At 41.9% G+C, this 19,134-nt stretch overlaps 1 protein-coding gene and 1 long non-coding RNA gene across 9 annotated transcripts in view; one reads left to right on the forward strand and one right to left on the reverse strand.

Moving 5' to 3' along the window:
* Positions 1–17,711, reverse strand: part of LOC129645431 (uncharacterized) — a 33,575-nt gene extending 15,864 nt beyond the window's left edge. Inside the window, exon 1 of the long non-coding RNA XR_008711318.1 lies at positions 17,579–17,711. This is a non-coding gene — a long non-coding RNA (uncharacterized LOC129645431). The remainder of the gene's footprint in view (positions 1–17,578) is intronic.
* PHACTR1 (phosphatase and actin regulator 1) overlaps positions 1–19,134 on the forward strand; it is a 549,201-nt gene that overhangs the window by 51,336 nt on the left and 478,731 nt on the right. For all 8 annotated transcript variants that reach the window (XM_055570606.1, XM_055570602.1, XM_055570604.1 and 5 more), the window contains one exon: positions 10,222–10,368. In XM_055570606.1, the coding sequence (XP_055426581.1) occupies positions 10,222–10,368 (147 nt within the window). The remainder of the gene's footprint in view (positions 1–10,221; positions 10,369–19,134) is intronic.

Consider the following 19,134-nt stretch of genomic DNA (forward strand, 5'->3'; position numbering starts at 1 on the left):
CTGATTGAGTGTGGGAGGGCATGGATGTGAATGCCAAGCATTGGGGATCCCTAGGAGCCATCTGGAGGCTGGCTATCACAACATACATGTATTCAGGGAAGCAGAAAACTTCTCCAAAACACAGAGGACATGGTTCCTATACTCAAACAGTTTTTATTTAGTATATCTTATATCTTTTAAGCACTTTCACAGCATCATCTTTCAGGATTTGGAATAGCTCAACTGGAATTCCATCACCTCCACTAGCTTTGTTCGTAGTGATGCTTTCTAAGGTCCACTTGACTTCACATTCCAGGATGTCTGGCTCTAGGTCCGTGATCACACCATCATGATTATCTGGGTCGTGAAGATCTTTTTTGTAGAGTTCTTCTGTGTATTCTTGCCATCTCTTCTTAATATCTTCTGCTTCTGTTAGGTCCATACCATTTCTGTCCTTTATCGAGCCCATCTTTGCATGAAATGTTCCTTTGGTATCTCTGATTTTCTTGAAGGGATCTCTAGTCTTTCCCATTCTGTTGTTTTCCTCTATTTCTTTGCACTGATCGCTGAAGAAGGCTTTCTTATCTCTTCTTGCTATTCTTTGGAACTCTGCATTCAGATGTTTATATCTTTCCTTTTCTCCTTTGTTTATCGCTTCTCTTCTTTTCACAGCTATTTGTAAGGCCTCCCCAGACAGCCATTTTGCTTTTTTGCATTTCTTTTCCATGGGGATGGTCTTGATCCCTGTCTCCTGTACAATGTCATGAACCTCATTCCATAGTTCATCAGCCACTCTATCTATCAGCCCTTAAATCTATTTCTCACTTACACTGTGTAATCATAAGAGATTTGATTTAGGTCATACCTGAATGGTTTTCCCTACTTTCTTCAATTTAAGTCTGAATTTGGCAATAAGGAGTTCATGGTCTGAGCCACAGTCAGCTCCTGGTCTTGTTTTTGCTGACTGTATAGAGCTTCTCTATCTTTGGCTTAAAAGAATATAATCCATCTGATTTTGGTGTTGACCATCTGGTGATGTCCATATATAGAGTCTTCTCTTGTGTTGTTGGAAGAGGGTGTTTGTTATGACCAGTGCATTTTTTTGGCAAAACTCTATTAGTCTTTGCCCTGCTTCATTCCATGTTCCAAGGCCAAATTTGCCTGTTACTCCAGGTGTTTCTTGACTTCCTACTTTTGCATTCCAGTCACCTATAATGAAAAGGACACCTTTTTTGGGTGTTAGTTCTAAAAGGTCTTGTAGGTCTTCACAGAACCATTCAACTTCAGCTTCTTCAGCGTTACTGGGTGGGGAATAGCCTTGGATTACTGATATTGAATGGTTTGCCTTGGAAACGAACAGAGATCATTCTGTCGTTTTTGAGATTGCATCCAAGTACTGCATTTCGGACTCTTTTGTTGTCAATATGCCAGCAAATTTGGAAAACTCAGCAGTGGCCACAGGACTGGAAAAGGTCAGTTTTCATTCCAATCCCAAAGAAAGGCAATGCCAAAGAATGCTCAAACTACCGCACAGTTGCACTCATCTCACATGCTAGTAAAGTAATGCTCAAAATTCTCCAAGGCAGGCTTCAGCAATATATGAACCATGAACTTCCTGATGTTCAAGCTGGTTTTAGAAAAGGCAGAGGAACCGGAGATCAAATTGCCAACTTCCGCTGGATCATCGAAAAAGCAAGAGAGTTCCAGAAAAACATCTATTTCTGCTTTATTGACTATGCCAAAGCCTTTGACTGTGTGGATCACAATAAACTGTGGAAAATTCTGAAAGAGATGGGAATATCAGACCACCTGACCTGCCTCTTGAGAAACCTGTATGCAGGTCAGGAAGCAACAGTTAGAACTGGACATGGAACAACAGACTGGTTCCAAATAGGAAAAGGAGTTCGTCAAGGCTGTATATTGTCACCCTGCTTATTTAACTTATATGCAGAGTACATCATGAGAAATGCTGGACTGGAAGAAACACAAGCTGGAATCAAGATTGCTGGGAGCAATATCAATAACCTCAGATATGCAGATGACACCACCCTTATGGCAGAAAGTGAAGAGGCACTAAAAAGCCTCTTGATGAAAGTGAAAGAGGAGAGTGAAAAAGTTGGCTTAAAGCTCAACATTCAGAAAATGAAGATCATGGCATCCGGTCCCATCACTTCATGGGGAATAGATGGGGAAACGCTGGAAACAATGTCAGACTTTATTTTTCTGGGCTCCAAAATCACTGCAGATGGTGACTGCAGCCATGAAATTAAAAGACGCTTACTCCTTGGAAGGAAAGTTATGGCCCACCTAGATAGCATATTCAAAAGCAGAGACATTACTTTGCCAACAAAGGTCCATATAGTCAAGGCTATGGTTTTTCCTGTGGTCATGTATGGATGTGAGAGTTGGACTGCAAAGAAGGCTGAGCGCCAAAGAATTGATGCTTTTGAACTGTGGTGTTGGAGAAGACTCTTGAGAGTCCCTTGGACTGCAAGGAGATCCAACCAGTCCATTTGAAGGAGATCAGCCCTGGGATTTCTTTGGAAGGAATGATGCTAAAGCTGAAACTCCAGTACTTTGGCCACCTCATGCAAAGAGTTGACTCATTGGAAAAGACTGATGCTGGGAGGGACTGGGGGCAAGAGGAGAAGGGGATGACAGAGGATGAGATGGCTGGATGGCATCACTGACTCGATGGACGTGAGTCTGAGTGAACTCCGGGAGTTGGTGATGGACAGGGAGGCCTGGTGTGCTTCGATTCATGGGGTCGCAAAGAGTCGGACACGACTGAGCGACTGATATGATCTGATATCTTTTAAGTAGTTTTAGAACAAGGCACAATTTTATATAAACCAAAATATTAGTCCTTCCAGGGGAGAAACCACTATGCAATGTTATGGTAGCTATTCAATAGTATTAAATACTATTGTATTCATCTTTATCCAGACATCAGACCCAGGTACTGAAGCCCTAAAGGAAGAGTCAGAGCAAAGTCAATGTGAGACCCATGAGGCTACAGGGAACAGGGCTGGTCTGAATGCCAGGACATGGAACCATCTCTTTGGGAAGCCACCACCGTCGGAGAAGGCGATGGCACCCCACTCCAGTTCTCTTGCCTGGAAAATCCCATGGATGGAGGAGCCTGGTAGGCTGCAGTCCATGGGGTCGCTAAGAGTCAGACATGACTGAGCAACTTCACTTTCACTTTTCACTTTCATGCATTGGAGAAGGAAATGGCAACCCACTCCAGTGTCCTTGCCTGGAGAATCCCAGGGACGGGGGAGCCTGGTGGGCTGCCGTCTGTGGGGTCGCACAGAGTCGGACACGACTGAAGCGACTTAGCAGCAGCAGTAGCACCGTTGGGGTATGGCCACACAAGCTGTGCCCTTCACAGTTCCATAATTCTACTTAGATGGGCTGTGATGTGAATAGTGTACCCCTGCTCAAAGTTGCACAACACTGAATACCAAGGAGATAGAATGCTGGGAAGCAGTGGGAAAAACTAGGCACCCGTACCCTCTCCTTTGTGGGCCCCACAAAATTAGCCACATAGAAATCGGAATAAATAGCAGAACTATGCAGAATGGACAGCTCCTTTAATTACAGGTTTAAGCGGAGAGCTCTAAGATGTGCCAATAACAGCGCCTCAGATTCTTGGTTATCTAGCAAAGCATACATATGTACAGAAAAGAAAAAATATCTAAGCAGCTACATACTAAATTTAGCTTCAGTAAAAAGCACAAAAGCCTTTTTGGTACATTTGTGTTAAGCCTATTTAAAACCTATGCAAGTTACTGCTGCAATCTTGTTGGCTTGATATTGTAGTTAATAACATTCATCTTCATTATTGGCATTTTGCATTTTCTACATAAATGATTTTCAGTACCATCACTCTACTTAGTGACATCACACTGATTTTAACTGGGTTTAATTGCGAGGTATAAAGGTTCTTATATATCTAACTTGTGTTAGATACACAAAATAGTGTAACATGTATACTTAATCTATGCAGCCCCGATTCTTTAATCTGTTTGACAATGCTATTCTAGAATAAATTTTTTAACAAAAATTCAAACACCTCTAGCATAAATGTAGAATCGATTACCCTTAAGATCATTACTGTATTCATCTGCAGCCTGTGGGAATGGCTGACATGATAATTTTTCAGAAAGATTAAAGTAATGATGGGATGTCATCTCTAATCCTTGGAAACTTGCAAATAGAAAGAAGGAAACATTTTTACTAGTACTTTTAAACTTTTATTAGAAATGATGTAAAACTTATGGAAAATTTGCAAAAATAAAATAGTACAAAGAATATTTATGTACTTTTATGCAGATTCACCTGTTGACCTCATTTGATTATCATTTGCTATCCTATCTCTAAAGTCCCTAACCTATCTGTTTATTGACAGAAGGATCAATTGCTCTATCCAGAGAGGAGTACAAAAGTATATATGTTAAAAAGAATTTTTTTACTTGTGATGGGAACTCTTAGACTTTACTTCTTTACAACTTTCAGATATGAGCTATAGCAATGTTAATTATATTTCTCATGTTGTCTATTACATCCCTAGTACTTTTTATCTTATGACTTGAAATGTGTCTTCTGCCTACCTCCATTCAATTCCCTCTCCCACTCCCACTGCTGGTAACCACAAATCTGATCTCTTTTTCTATGAGTTCATTTGTTTATTTGTGAAATATAGTTAACCTACAATACTGTTGGAGAAGGAAATGGCAACCCACTCCAGGACTCTTGCCTGGAAAATCCCCTGGACGGAGGAGCCTGGTAGGCTACAGTCCAAGGGGTCGCAAAGAGTCGGACACGACTGAGTGACTTCACTCTCACAACACCGTTAGTTCCTGGTGTGTAGCGTAGTGATTCCATGTTTCTGTACATTTCAAAATGGTTACCACGGATAAGTCTGTTCACGGTATGTCACCATACGAAGGTATTACACTGTTACTGACTATAGTCCCCGCAATGCACATTTCTTACTCTGACTCATTTATTTTGTGACTGGAAGTTTTTACCTCTTAATCTCCTCACCCACCTCTCTCACCCCCCATCCCTTTCCACAAGCCACGACCTCTCTGTTCTCAGCATCCACATCTCCACTTCCATTTTTTTAAGTTTGTTCATTTCTTCTGCTTTTTAGATTCCACATGTAAGTGAGATCACACGGTCTCTATCTTTCTTCATCCCTGCCAGGGTCCGTCCACGTTGTCACAGATGGGAAGGGCTTGTTCTTTTTCATGACTGGGTGGAATTCCACTAAATATATATACCACATTTTCTCCATCCATTCATCCACTGATGGGCACCCAGATTGTTCCCATATTCTTGACACTGTAAACAACGCTGCCGTGAACATAGGGTTGGACATATCTCCTCAAATCTATGTTTTTGTCTTCTTCAGACAAATGCCCGGGAGTGGAATTGCTGTGTTGTGCGCTGGTTCTATTTACAGTTTTCTGAAGAACCTTCACACTGTTCCATATCCTCTCCTAAAACTTGCTATTTGTTGTCTCCCCAGTAAAAACCACTCTGCCAGGCGTGAAGTGATATCCCACTGTGATTTGGACTTGCATTGCCATAATGATTGGTAATACTAAGCATCTTTCCATGGGCCTATTGGCCATTTGTATGACTTTGGAAAAATACCTGTTTACATCTTCTGCTTATTTTTAATTGAGTTGATTATTTTTTATGTTGAGATATATGAGCTTTTTGTATATTTGGGACCATTATCAAACATATCATTTGCAAATGTCTTTTCCCATTCAGTAGCCTGCCTTTCATTTTGTTGATAGTTTCCTTCACTGTGCAAATGCTTTTTGGTTCGGTGCCATCCCATTTGTTTATTTCTGCTTTCATTCCCTTGCCTGAGGAGACATATCTAAAAAAATATTGCTGAGACTGATGTCAAAGGCCATACCTCCTATGTTTTATTCTGGGAGTTTTATGGTTTCAGGTCTTAGATTTAAGCCTTTAATCCACTTGAGTTTATTATTGTAGATAATATGAGAAAGTAGTCCAGTTTGATTCTTTTGCAGGTGCTCTCAAGTTTTCCCAGCAGCACTGCCTAAAGGGGCTGGCTTTCCCTCATTGTATACTCTTGCCTCTTTTGTCACAGATTAATTGACTGTGTAAGTGTGGGTCCATTTCTGGGGCTCTATTCTGTTCCATCGACCTACGTGTCTGTTTTTGTGCCGGACGACGCTTGCACTTCTGTGGCTGAGGTGACAGTGAATGCCCAGTGGTACTCACTGCAGTAGTGGCCAGACTGGGAGCGACACCCACCACCCCCAGTGCACACCCCAGGGCTCTTCCCCTGACGTTAGGCAGTCAGATATTTTATGACAAGAGTCATGTTTGTGAAAGGATTCACAGAGAACGAAAACTGTGGAAACACTGGAATGAGCCCTCATAGAGGAGTGAATCCTTCATACAGTATAAGAGAGAGATACATGAGCTGGGATTGACTTTGTAAGGGACTTGTGAAAAGGATTTCCTCCCTCAAAAGATGGGAGGAAATAAAAGAGGCAAAGTGAAAAAAAGATAATGGGAAAACATAGATGAGACAAAGAAGACAGCAAACTTTGGAAGCCAAACAATGGAAGAAAATAGTCAGAAATGAAAATGTCATAAAATAATTGAAGAACATGCGCATGCAGATGGATGTAGCATTTTAATGTCCCTTTTGTAAAAAGTATATCTATCTAGAATTATTTTAATAATACTGGTCCACATGATAGAGATAATATAAAAGTACATTTAAACTCTTGTGAAGAAAAGTAAACTTAAGATAGTAGCAATATTACATTCCTAATCCTCTGAAACATCGAACGAATAAGAAGCAGAAATTCAAAGATGTATTTCTTGATGTCAAGAACCATTATTAAGTAATATCTAAGAAACAGAGACAGCTAAGACTAGAAAAGACTAGAAAGCTAAAGATGACTTTATTGTTTTTTGATAAAGGCAACGCTGATCAATGAAAAGTCGAGAGCATGGGGAATCCCAAACTTTTTGAATAATCAAACAGCTCTGCATTAGGGATTTCCCTGGTGGTCCAGTGGTTAAGATTCAGGGCTTCTACTGCAGGGGGCACAGGTTCCATCCCTGGTTAAGGAACTAAGGCCCCTCTCATGCCATGTGGCGCAGGCAAAATAATAATAATAATAGCACTGCATTCATACAAAGAGAGGTATGGGTTGAGAAGATCCCCTGGAGTAGAAAATGGCAGCCCACTCCAGTATTCTTGCCTGGAGAATTCCATGGGCTGAGGAGCCTGATGGGCTACAGTCCATAGGGTTGCAAAAAATTGGACACAACTGAAGCAACTCTGCATGCATGCATAGTTTATACAGTGTGTAGTTCACATAGTGTGTTTCCTTACTTTTGCACTTCCTCAAGAGCTTGAACCTAAATGTTGTGATCATGATATTGGTTTGCAACCTGATTAGTCATCTAAAAGCATTAACCTTCATTGTCCATTTCATGAGCCAAACACCCTTGTTGTGCCTCCTGGGATGGGAGGCATCCATTTTTAGTCTATGTTTAACAGAGACAAATGGGACATAATAAGGAGACAAATATCATAGAAAAATGAATTTAAAATGTGGACAGTCAACCTATATATATATATATATATATATATATATATATATATATACATATACACACACACACACATACACTTAGCAAATCAATATACTGATTAAAGTACAGGATTTGAAACCAGGTAGAAATGGATTTTGTCCCCATTTCAGCTACTCATTGATCCATTAGTTGTACAACTCTCCTTTACTCTTTGCTTCCCTCTTCTCTCCTTTTGAGCATTTACTCTGTACTGGATTCATGCCAAAGACTAGTGGGCCAGTCATCTCACATTCCTGAGGGAGAACATGGAAGGCTTATTGGGAAGAAATTTGTGGTGCACAACACAAGGAAAGGTGCAGATGAAGAAATGAGTCAGACTTGGGGGGACAACAGACTGGAGGGAAACAATGGGAGATGAGTTAGGAAAGACAGATGGGAATCAGGTTGTAAAGGGCCCTGAAAGCCAGGATAAGTAATTTAAAATTAAATGCTGGAAGTTGGCTAACTATGAGAAATTCAGTGATTAGGAAGGTAGTCTAGTACAGGGAGGCCAAAGGAAAGGATTATTTCAAGAAGGATACATTACTCAAGAAAGAAATGGACCTAACTGTTGTAAGGCTATTGATGACCTTTAAAGTAATGGTGACTGAGTGGTGGGAATAAAAAGTAGAGGCAGGGATACAAGGAGGGGATTAGGAGTGAAAAATGGAGACTCTGGGGCCAAGAGTTCCATGGGAAGGTTAAATAGACGGGGAGAGAAACCGTATGGTGGAGACTGAAGAAGCATCAAGGAGACAGCAGATGAAGAGTTACTACCTATGTGTGAAGTAAGAGACCAATGTGAAGAGACTGAAGAGTCTAGGGTGGGCGCAAGGATACAGGATGAGAGTTAGAACTGACAGCTGAAGTGGAGAGGGAAGTTTTGCAGAGCTGAAGCGGCACTTCATCCTCTGAGACTGAAGGGCATGACTTGACACTGAGATTTCCTTTGTAGCAGGAAGGGAATGAAGGTAACATTTATCTGTGTACTCCAGGTGGGCTCCTGTTAGAAAGAAATGTGGCAACATCTGGATACAAAAGACCAGGTGACTGAAGCTGCCAGAAGACAAACATCAAAGAATTGAGCCCATCAATAGGTTCAGTAGGAGCATCAAAACCATTCTGACACACATACCAGAAACCTTTCTAGCTGTTCCTACTATATAACATGGGAAGGTTGCAGTGCAGACATTCAAAGAAATGTGAGGTGCCCTTGATCTTCAGCCTGTCCTTCAGAAACAATGATACAGAGTTACAGAGACTACAGGTCCAATCCAAAGACCACTATGCATGCTGTAAATCACCAAATCAAAACTTGAAGGTGAAAATGAATGGGTACTTCCATAGAGATAAACATATCCTAAAAATCAGTAGTGCTAAGAAAGCCACTGGGGGACTTCACTGGCAAGCCAGTGGTTAAGACTTTGCCTACCAAGGTACAGGGTGCAGATTTGATCCCTGGTGGGAGAGTTAAGATCCCAAATTCCAGGCAGCCAAAAAGCCAAAACATAAAACAGAAGCAATATTATAACAAATTCATTAAAGACTTTAAAAATGGTCCACATTAAAAAAAAAAAGAAAAGCCACTCAATTCTTGGTGAATATACCTAGTCTTCCCTGGTGGCTCAGATGGTAAAGAATTCAACTGCAGTGTGGGTGACATGGTTGGATCCCTGGGTTGGGAAGATCCCCTGGAGGAGGGCATGGCAACCCACGCCAGTATTTTTGCCTGGAGAATCCCATTGACAGAGGAGTCTGGCAGGCTGCAGTCCATGGGGTCGCAAAGAGTTGGACACCACTGAGCACCTAAGCACATACTAGTCTACATTCAAAATAGCAAATCTAGAAACTTTACAGGCAACCTGCCCCTAGAGTTGTACATGCTTCCACATCTGGTTCCATCTCTATCTGAGCTCCAGAGTTGGGGAAAAGGGTGCACAGGGGTACTCTAGCCTGTTCTCTTCCCTGACCAACTGGGACTAGGCTTGCACCCCAGGACTAATAATGGCATGCAAGGGAAGCTGAAGCTGGGCTGTCTGGTTGGGCATCCTTGGACCAGACGATCCTGGGGGTTAAGGAGACCCTCGTGTGTACTTGAGAAGCATGGGTAAGTGCATTTGGCGGGAGAGGACACAGTGCTGACTGGGCATCTTTGGAGTCCTCCCTTTCGCATCCGCCTCTCTGGGCCAAGAGCTGCAACCCGGGGCTGCAGGCAGGAGGCGGGGTGGCCGTCCGTCTGCAGCACCAACCCGCTGGCCCTGGGGCTGGGAGAGGAGCTGGGGGTGAGGGGGGGCGGGGTGGGGGCGAGGGCCAGCCAGGGAGAGCATGATCTCTGCTCCAGTCCATAAATCCTTAACGGGTTTTCTTTCTCTCCCTTCACCCTTTTCTCTCTTTTGCTCTCTTTCTTTTCTCTCCTTTTTTTTCTTTTTTCTTTTTTCCTTTTCCCCTTTCTTCCCCCCCTTCCTCCCCGTCCCCTTTCCCTCCCTCTCCCATCCCCCTCTCCCCTCCCCCTTCCCTGTGTGCGAGCCTCTTCCTTCCCCCCCTCCCCTTTTCCGCCTCTCTCCCTCTCTCTCTCCATCTCCTTCTCCCTCTCAGCTCGCCGGGCGACCCTGCTCCTGCCTCCCACCTTAATGGCGGCATCTTCGGAGGACGATATAGACCGGCGGCCCATCAGAAGAGTCCGCTCCAAGAGCGACACGCCGTACCTCGCCGAGGCCAGGATCTCCTTTAACCTGGGGGCAGGTGAGGACGGAGCGCGTGCCCCGCTCTCTCCCCCACCCCGCTTCCTTCCCTCCTCCCCGGCTGGCTCAGCCCCCAGCCCCTCCTTTGGTACCCCACCCCGCCCCCCGCCCCCATCCCGCCCCACTTCCTACCCAGCTGGTCCCCGGCGCGCACTCGCTCTCTTTGTGTGCCGGGTGAGGAGGGGGGTGTGTGTGTGTGTGTGTGTGTGTATGTGTGTGTGTGTTTTGCGGAGGTGGGGGAGGGTAGCGCGTGGATCCCTGCATCCGCCGGGGAATCACACGCCGGGCTTCCCCCTTCCTTGAAGAGAAGAGAGTGCTGTCACCGATAACAATGATTGTAGGCGTAGCCTGGAGCGCGGGGTCAGCCTGCCCCAGCGCCGCCGGCTGTGGGCGGAGGGGGCTGGCAAGGCTCCGCCGGTGTGGTTTGCTGGTGGGGCTGCTACCGCGGGTGGAACTTGTTGGTGACATTCAGACTCTGGTGATTCTGCTGGGTTGATACCACTGCTGCGGCTTTGGAGTGAGGAGAGAGGAGGGGGTGGGGTTTAACAGCTGGGAACCGGACCCAGCAGTTGGCAAGCAACCATCGTGATGATAGTAATAAGATGGTCTGTGGGATACACGTGCGGTGATGGGAAGCTGTCAGTGGGACTGGTACCCAAGGTGGCCCAGATGGGATTAACTGAAAAGGGCAACTGAGGCGGAGGAGGGAGGGAAAGAAGCATCGGGGAGGAGAAGAGAGGCAGATACAGGAAGGATGGGAAGGAAAAGGAAGGGAGGAAGGAGGAAAGAAGGAAGAATGGAGCCACAGAAAGGACTGAGGGATTCAGGGAGTCAAACTGTGTCCGCTGAGACCTGTCAGGGTTGCCTGAAAGGACGCATCGGTGTCCGCTGTCTCCACTGATGCTGCTGTTGCTCCAGATTCAGGGGCAGACCGCCCCTGCCCCCTCCTGATCCTAGTACAGGGTCCCTGTCACCAGGAGGAAGTCGTTCACCACTAACTTTTCTAAAAGACTGCTAAGTCCCCCTGCCTCCCGCCCCCCAAGTTTGTGTCTCTTCCTTTCTAGAATTCCTTACTATTCTAGCAACTCCAATGCAAAAAGAGTGGGCATTTTCCTGAAAATCCTCCTTCAAAATAAGTTTAAGAAGAAAAGGACATCTTTTTCTTTGGGAAACTAAACCCTTGAAAATGGAACTGAATCAAGCCAAGTATATGTGTGTATGTGCATGCTGGAGCAAAGAGAAACTTCAAATAATGACTATTTTACTCACTACTGAGAAGTCTGAATGAAGGAGAAAGCTCTACATAGAGAAATGAGATGTATTTGCTAAAGAACCATATCCTATGACTGGTGGGATGGTAACTGAGTGTGCCAAAGTAGCCAACTTCTTTGGAGTGTAACTTTTCCTATTTTGGTGATTTTGGGTTTTGTTTTTTTTTTTAACCCTTTGTTTTCTTGTCACTTCTGGAATGTTTGCCTATGGATTTGTGACTGGGGGAAAGACGACTTCATTGGAGGAAGCTTTGATAGTTTTTGTGACATACAGTAGTAGCCTGTGGTCTCCATTGGAACTATTAATCCTTCACTTGTATGTTCTAGATTCAGAATATGACTGTGAGAGTTCTTGGAAAGGACTGAGAAGAGTTCCTTTTAGGATCAAGGTTGTTTCCAACCCAGCGATATTAAGGATCACTCCTTTTTTTTTTTTTTTTTTTTACCAAACCAGTATATTCCCTGAACATCTTTGGCTTAGCAGAGAAGGAAAGGGGCTAAGGAGACACTTAATAAAGGTTGTTCACCTACTACTGGTGCTTTTACAACAAAACAAAATAAAGCTTGAAAAAAGAGTTTCAAGTTTCTGTTAGTGCTGGCTTAGGCTGAACCATTCTGCCACCAGATTCAAGCCAGTGACTTGCAGTCTTTTATTCTGGTTAAATTGCTCTGGAGGCCAATGAAAAGATTGGACTTTTCAGAGAGGACTCGTCTCCTTTTCATCTGGAAATAAACAAGCCAAACAAGCTCCCAGTCCTTTCCAAATGTCCTTTAGAAATACCCTTAAAAGCACAGTGTCAAGAAAGACAACAGTAAGAAAGAAATGTGGTGGGAAGGATGTTTGTCAATGAGGGAGGGCAGTTGCTGAGGGCTGTGTTCTTTGGTTGGGGAGCTGTCCTCTTGGTGGTGCTGAAGCTGAGGGCTGTGTGACAGACACCTGACAATGAGCTGGACAGCTGAGGGGGGTGGAGGGTGGCGGTGCTCAGTCCTTTGGTGATGGAATCCCAGGGAAAGTGCTCACTGACTGGCCTCCAAAAACTTTTCTATCCCTGCCCACCTACGTGCAACGCCTGTTTACTACGCCTCCCGCCTACTGCTCCACTGCTTAGATCGGGAGGTTTTGCTCTAATTTTGTGGCGGCTGCTCACTCCCAGGGCTTTGTTTTCCAGCTGGTTTGAGGTTGCTTTCCTGACACAATAAGATCTACTCTCAGATGCTCCTTTCCCCCTCCCTTAAAAGTAATTGTAACCCCTGGCTTAAAAAGCAAACAGCCTTGTTTATCTCCTTGAGCAGCAAGTTGCAATTAAACTATTAGCATCATTATCAGCACTGCTGAACAGAAGAGCCTGCACACTTTGGATAAATTACATAATCTAGGCATAGAGAGAATTTTGTCTCTTAACAACAATTTATAAACGATTAGGTGAGGAAGCTTTCATCCGCCCTTTCTTCCTGCTCCTCTCCTACCCCTAGTCACTTACTCTTTATTCTTTCCAGAGAAATTCTTTATTGGTTTAAACTATTTATCTTTAGGATTCGCCTTCTTACACCTACTCATTTTATATAAGTCCACATTTAATATTTGAGAGGTTTAGTAATCACTCAAGGAAATAAATATACACATATTCATTTTACTTGGATATCATGAAATCATTTGGGGACCAAATCCCTTAAAACTAATGTGTACACTTGCCAGATAAAGTAGACTGGGGCATTTTAAATACTGATTAAATTCTTAAGCATTCCTTCAACTACACCTTGTCCCTGATGGTACTTAATAATATCATTTCAGAAATAACTTCACAGCATGAGTGAAAGATATAATCCCTCACCTACAGTCCCAAGTCAGTCAAAGAATAGCACCAAAATGTGGGTCTTTCAGCACTTTATGAAGATGCTAATTTCAAGATTCAGCCTAAATTGAGAGTGTAGAGAACAAAAATTTTTCTGAACCATGACTTTATTTCTCTAAAAGAGCCCCTTTTGTAGGTTTTAACTTCTATTTAGCATTTAGTATATTACACAAACCTTGATAGATGCTTGTTTGCTGAAGATAGTATGTTAGAGAGAATTAAGCCAATGTATTTGCTGAAAGTAACCCAGACACATTAGACCTCATTTAAAACCCTGGAAGAAGTTTTTTCCTGAGAAATTAAAATGTGTTAAAAGGACATCGTGTAACAGAAGAGTATGTTCCCACTATTAGTAGCAAGTATTTCTAATTGTGTTCTCACTCAGTAATGAACATTACTGACATTTAGCTTGTAAGAACTTGCTCTGCCTTGTGAAGTCATTGATTCACTGCAATGAAATGAATGCAATGTAGAGTTGCAGCTCATCTGGCAGATATTTTTCTTTGGGCCAGTTTATTCTATTGTATTTATTTATCTCTGTATTAGCAATATATAAAAGAATCTTTGATACATAGAAGATACTGAAATGGAAAGGTTCTCCATAATTACACACCAAAATGAATGAAAATATTATGATAAATAAAAGATTTAACCACATCTAAAACTTCTATAAAGGATGTCAAAAGAAGGAAAGCTAGTCATCCTGATGATTTAGGATTGTTTAAAACACAAAGCCAGTATTTTAGGAAATAAGTACTTCTCTAATCATAAGTACGTTTAACCTCTGTTGACATTGCAGAATTGCTTTGTATGTATGGAGGAGATTTTAAATTAATCGCATGGGCAACCTCAGAATGCTTATCCTCTTTGGAAGGCTGAGATCTGTTCTAGTTTCTGATGTTAGGAACTAAAGCCAGGGACAGTCGTTTTTGACTTCCATTGATCTCCTCCATTATTTCAGGCCCAGAAGAAAACTGCAATCAAACTTAGCTTTTTCTGACTACCTACAGGAGGGGATGGGTCAGTATGTTACAGTTTAAGCTGAGATCCCTTTTCTACCTTTCTTGAGGAGGAAGAACCTTTATCCTTTAGCTGAATTATAAATGTCTTTGATATTGAGAAGTGGCATCCAAGAATGTGCTATTATCCTTTAGCCATGAGGACTATCTCTAGGCAAAATTGTGAATATTGCCATGCTGAACCAAGATTATTCCACCAGTGTAAAGGTCTTGGTAGACATCCCCTTCAAGCTTTCCCTGAAGAATGACGATGTATGTATCCCTCACATTATTTCTCTTACTGATTCTAAACTGAAAGCAGATCATATGGGCCTGACTTTTATTTGGTAGGCCCAAAATCTCCTTTAAAATATTGCTTCTAGCATTCATTAGGGGCTTCCCTTGTGGGTCAGATGGTAAAGAATCCACCTGCAATGAAGGAGACCGGGGTTTAATCCCTGGATCAGGGAGATCCCCTGGAGAAGGTAATGGCTACCCACTCCAGTATTCTTGCCTGGAGAATCCCATGGACAGAGGAACCCGGTCTGCAGTCCATGCAGTTGCAAAGAGTCAGACATAACTGATCGACTAACACTTACTTCACTTCACAGCCAGAATCCAAGTGGCTAACCAGATAACTGACCAGTGGCCTCGATTGTGGGGCTTTCTGAGTGTCTGCCCTCTTTCTGCGTCATTGGGAAAACTAGCTAACCTGGTAATCTCACTATGTCATGCATTAAGGTGGTACTAATGAAGACCACTCCAGGTAACATAAATAAAATATACAAAGCACAGAAAAGTGAGTAATTAATGCCAAGAGGAAATGGGAAACTCTTTGCCATAAATATTGAGCTTGGCTGCTTACCAAATAATTGTTTCAACAGCAATTCATACATTTATGAGATAACTCATATACAGAATATGAGTTGCATGGTTAAATTATCTTAAGATCTTTTGATCTGGGCATTGTTTAAAAAAATTTTTTTTAACATCTTAATATTGTATTTGCTATTAGCACTGAATTCTAAGTTTCTTGTTTGGTTTATCTGTATATGCCTATTTATTTAAATTTCATGGAAGGTGATGGAGTTGTGTTTTATATGAAAAATTAGAATCAAGAGTCAGAAGAACTTGATTCTACTGCCTCTCTTCCTCTAAAACTGTAGGCAAGTCATTTAACCTTTCTGAGTTTGACTCACTCAACTCTAAATCTAGACTAAACTAGACTTAAAGCTAGACTCCTTGGACTGCAAGGAGATCAAACCAGCCAATCGTAAAGGAAATCAGTCCTAAATATTCATTGGAAGGACTGATACTGAAGCTAAAATTCCAATACTTTGGCCACCTGATGCAAAGAACTGATCATTGGAAAAGCCCCTGATGCTGGGAAAGATTGAAAGCAGGAGGAGAAGGGGATAACAGAGGATGAGGTGGTTGGATGGCATCACCGACTCAATGGACATGAGTTTAAGCTCCTGGAGTTGGTGATGGACAGGGAAGCCTGGCGTGCTACAGTCCATGGGGTTGCAAAGAGTTGGACGTGACTGAGCGACTGAACTGAACTGAGACTTAAATCTCAGGAGTCCCATCCTATCTTAAAAAATTGTGTGTACTAACTAGTACCTCTGTCTGTACTAATGAATACATACTATGCCACTGATTTTATGTATAGTCTTATTTATGGTATGAAACATATGGTGGTAGTGGTTTAGTCACTAAGTCATGTCTGACTCTTTGCAACCCCATGGACTGTAGCCCACCAGACTCCTCTGTCCATGGTATTTTCCCAGCAAGAATACTGGAGCAGGTTGCTATTTCCTTCTCCAAGGTATAAAACATATAGAAGAGCACAATTTTAAATATGAATTAAAACATTTGATCAAAGCTAAGTTATTAAAATAAGTTTAACTAAAATAATAGTATATATTATAAACATTTAAAATAACTTTTTGGTAATAACTAAGAATTGCCAGAAGGCATATTTACATGCACCATATTAATAAAATATTTTTAATTTGAATATTCAGGGATTAGAATCCTTAACAGAATTGATTCTCTATAAGTATTTGTTGTATGATTGAATATAGAATTTGAGAAATCTTAACAATAAATGGACAGTCAGCAAACTAAATATTAACCCAGTTCCCAGTTGGCATTTTAAGTCTTGTAGCCTGTTGTTTTGTAATTAAAATGATGAGTATACCTATAAGATCTATATTTTCCCTTTATCCTTTTAAATTACCAGGGAAGGGAAATATATATGCAGACTAGCTAAATGGCAGGATTCAGTCAAGGCGAAATGTACCCTTTTGGAATTCCTAACTGCTCAGCATTGTTATCAAACTTGACCATGAACTATGAAGAACTTTGTTTTGTTTTTCTTCACAGGCATGTAAGCTGACAGGGGCAGATAAACTATTGGTCAGAATATGTGCACCGACAGATTTTATGCATGCCTTTTCATACTGATTAAAGATATTTTAAAGTTACTTATAAAATTATTCTTTAATATATGCAACTTTAATTCATCATCATTATTTATTGTACAAGTAAAACAACTAAAATTCAAGTAGAGAGAGATGATAAGTTATAGAGCTATTTTTCCTCTTTGACTTAATAAGACAAAAAAGGAGACATACATTATAGCCAGTGGAAGAGGGCCTGAAGGAACAAATAATAGATATCAGTTTTTCCTCATTGCATGATACAAGAAAAATTCTAGAATTTTTATATTTTGTTTCATAACTCTCCCCATCCACTTTAGTCAGTGATAAAGTGAATATGATTGGTGGGGGGTTGGGGCCATTTTGACATTTTAATTGCTTTAATTTATAAGTCTTTTATATAATGAAGGATGGTTAAAATAAAAGACAAAATCAGTTTTATGGCCTTTTGAATGATGATGGATTCATTCACATGATTTTCTATTCAAGTTATCAGAGGGCACCAGGAATAATTTCATGCTCGTGGTTATTTAACATTTATGATGGCAAGTCTTGTGTAAAAGCCTGTAGGTTTCCTATTGATCTTTTCACATTTGTATACCTTCTACTTACAACACAGTAACATAATCTTTGAATAGTAAATACCTGGGCTGTAATTGTAGATGTGAGGATTCAGTATATAGTTGACCTTTTGTATCCATGGTTTTGCATCTGATGGATTCAACCAACCACAGATGTGGAGAGGCAGGTTCAATCCCTGGGTTGATAAGATCCTCTGGAATAGAAAATGGCAACACACTCCAGTATTCTTGCCTGAAAAATCCTATGGACAGAGGAGCCTGGTGCGCTACAGTCCATGGGGTCACAAAAGAGTTGGTCAGGACTGAGCAACTGAGCACACACTCGGAGACATAGAGAGCTCGTTATTTCTGAATGTTTATCAGTCAGAGGACAACAAGTTGGTTTAAGATGCCATCATGGCTTAATTAAAAATATAAAAGAAACTTTACTATGTTTGAATTTATCCCTTATTCCATCTGGGCCATGTTTTAGAGGTTGGGGGGTGGGGGCGAGGATGGAGGAAGGTGAGATGAAATAATAATATATAGTATTCATTCATTTGACAAGTATTAATTTAGAAGTTAAGACAATATTTTAGACCCTTGGGATACATTATTGATTAAAACAGAAACTTCTTATCCTCATGAATTTTAACTTATAAAAGTGAGTTATGGACAATAAACAGTACAATAGGTAAATACATTGTATAGTATTTCATAGGTTAACTGATAAGGCAAAAGTTAATACAGCAGAATAAGAGTGTTAGGCACATGGGAGCAAAGAAAGGGCTGGATTGCAGGATAAGCAACATTGAGAAGAGGAAATGCGAACAAAGTTCTCTGAAGAAGAGGAACATGAGCAGTGTGAATATGGGGTAGAAGACAAGGCAGAGAGAGCGGAGGGAAAGCCAGTGTTAAAGCCCTAAATCAAGTGTGTTTAGGACCTGGCAAGGGGCCCAGTGTGGCTGCAGAGGAGTGAATCAAGCGGTCTGAGGGAACGAATGGGGAGCAGATTACAGAGGGTCCTGTGGGCCACTGCCCTCTCTTGCTGAAATGTGGTACAAGGCAGGGATTTGAGCACAAGAGTAACATGATCTGAAATAGATTTTAGAAGGTTCCCTGGGGCTGCTGTGTTAAGGATAGGCTGCAGTGGGGCAAGGAGGACACAGGGAGCTGGTTTGGAAGCTCTGCGGCAATCCAGAGATGGTGCCGTCTCAGCAGCATGGTACAGCAGAAGCAGTGAGAAATAGTCGGATTCTGTATGTATTTGAAGGTACAGCCTATAGGCTTCCATGGTGGATTGAATGTGGGCTGTGAGAGGAGAGGAGCAAAGAGTACCTCAAGGTTTGGCTTGAGCAACCAGAAGGATAGAAGGACCATTTAGGGGCATGGTTGTGGCGGGTAGCAAGTGGGTGGGTGGTGATTGAGAATTCAGAGACAGACTTGGCAAGTGTGAGATGTCAACCAGACATCCAAGTGGAGGGATCCAATAAGCAGTTATACAAGCCTAAGGTTCAAATAAGGTCTAGTCCAGAAATAAATAATTGAGTTGTCAACGTACATAGAGCCCTTGCAGAGGACTTTATCAGCATTTTCTCACTTATCTTTTTATAATAACCCTATGAGATTGGCATGATTATT

The sequence above is a fragment of the Bubalus kerabau genome, chromosome 3, assembly GCF_029407905.1.
Source record: "Bubalus kerabau isolate K-KA32 ecotype Philippines breed swamp buffalo chromosome 3, PCC_UOA_SB_1v2, whole genome shotgun sequence".
NCBI lineage: Eukaryota > Metazoa > Chordata > Mammalia > Artiodactyla > Bovidae > Bubalus > Bubalus kerabau.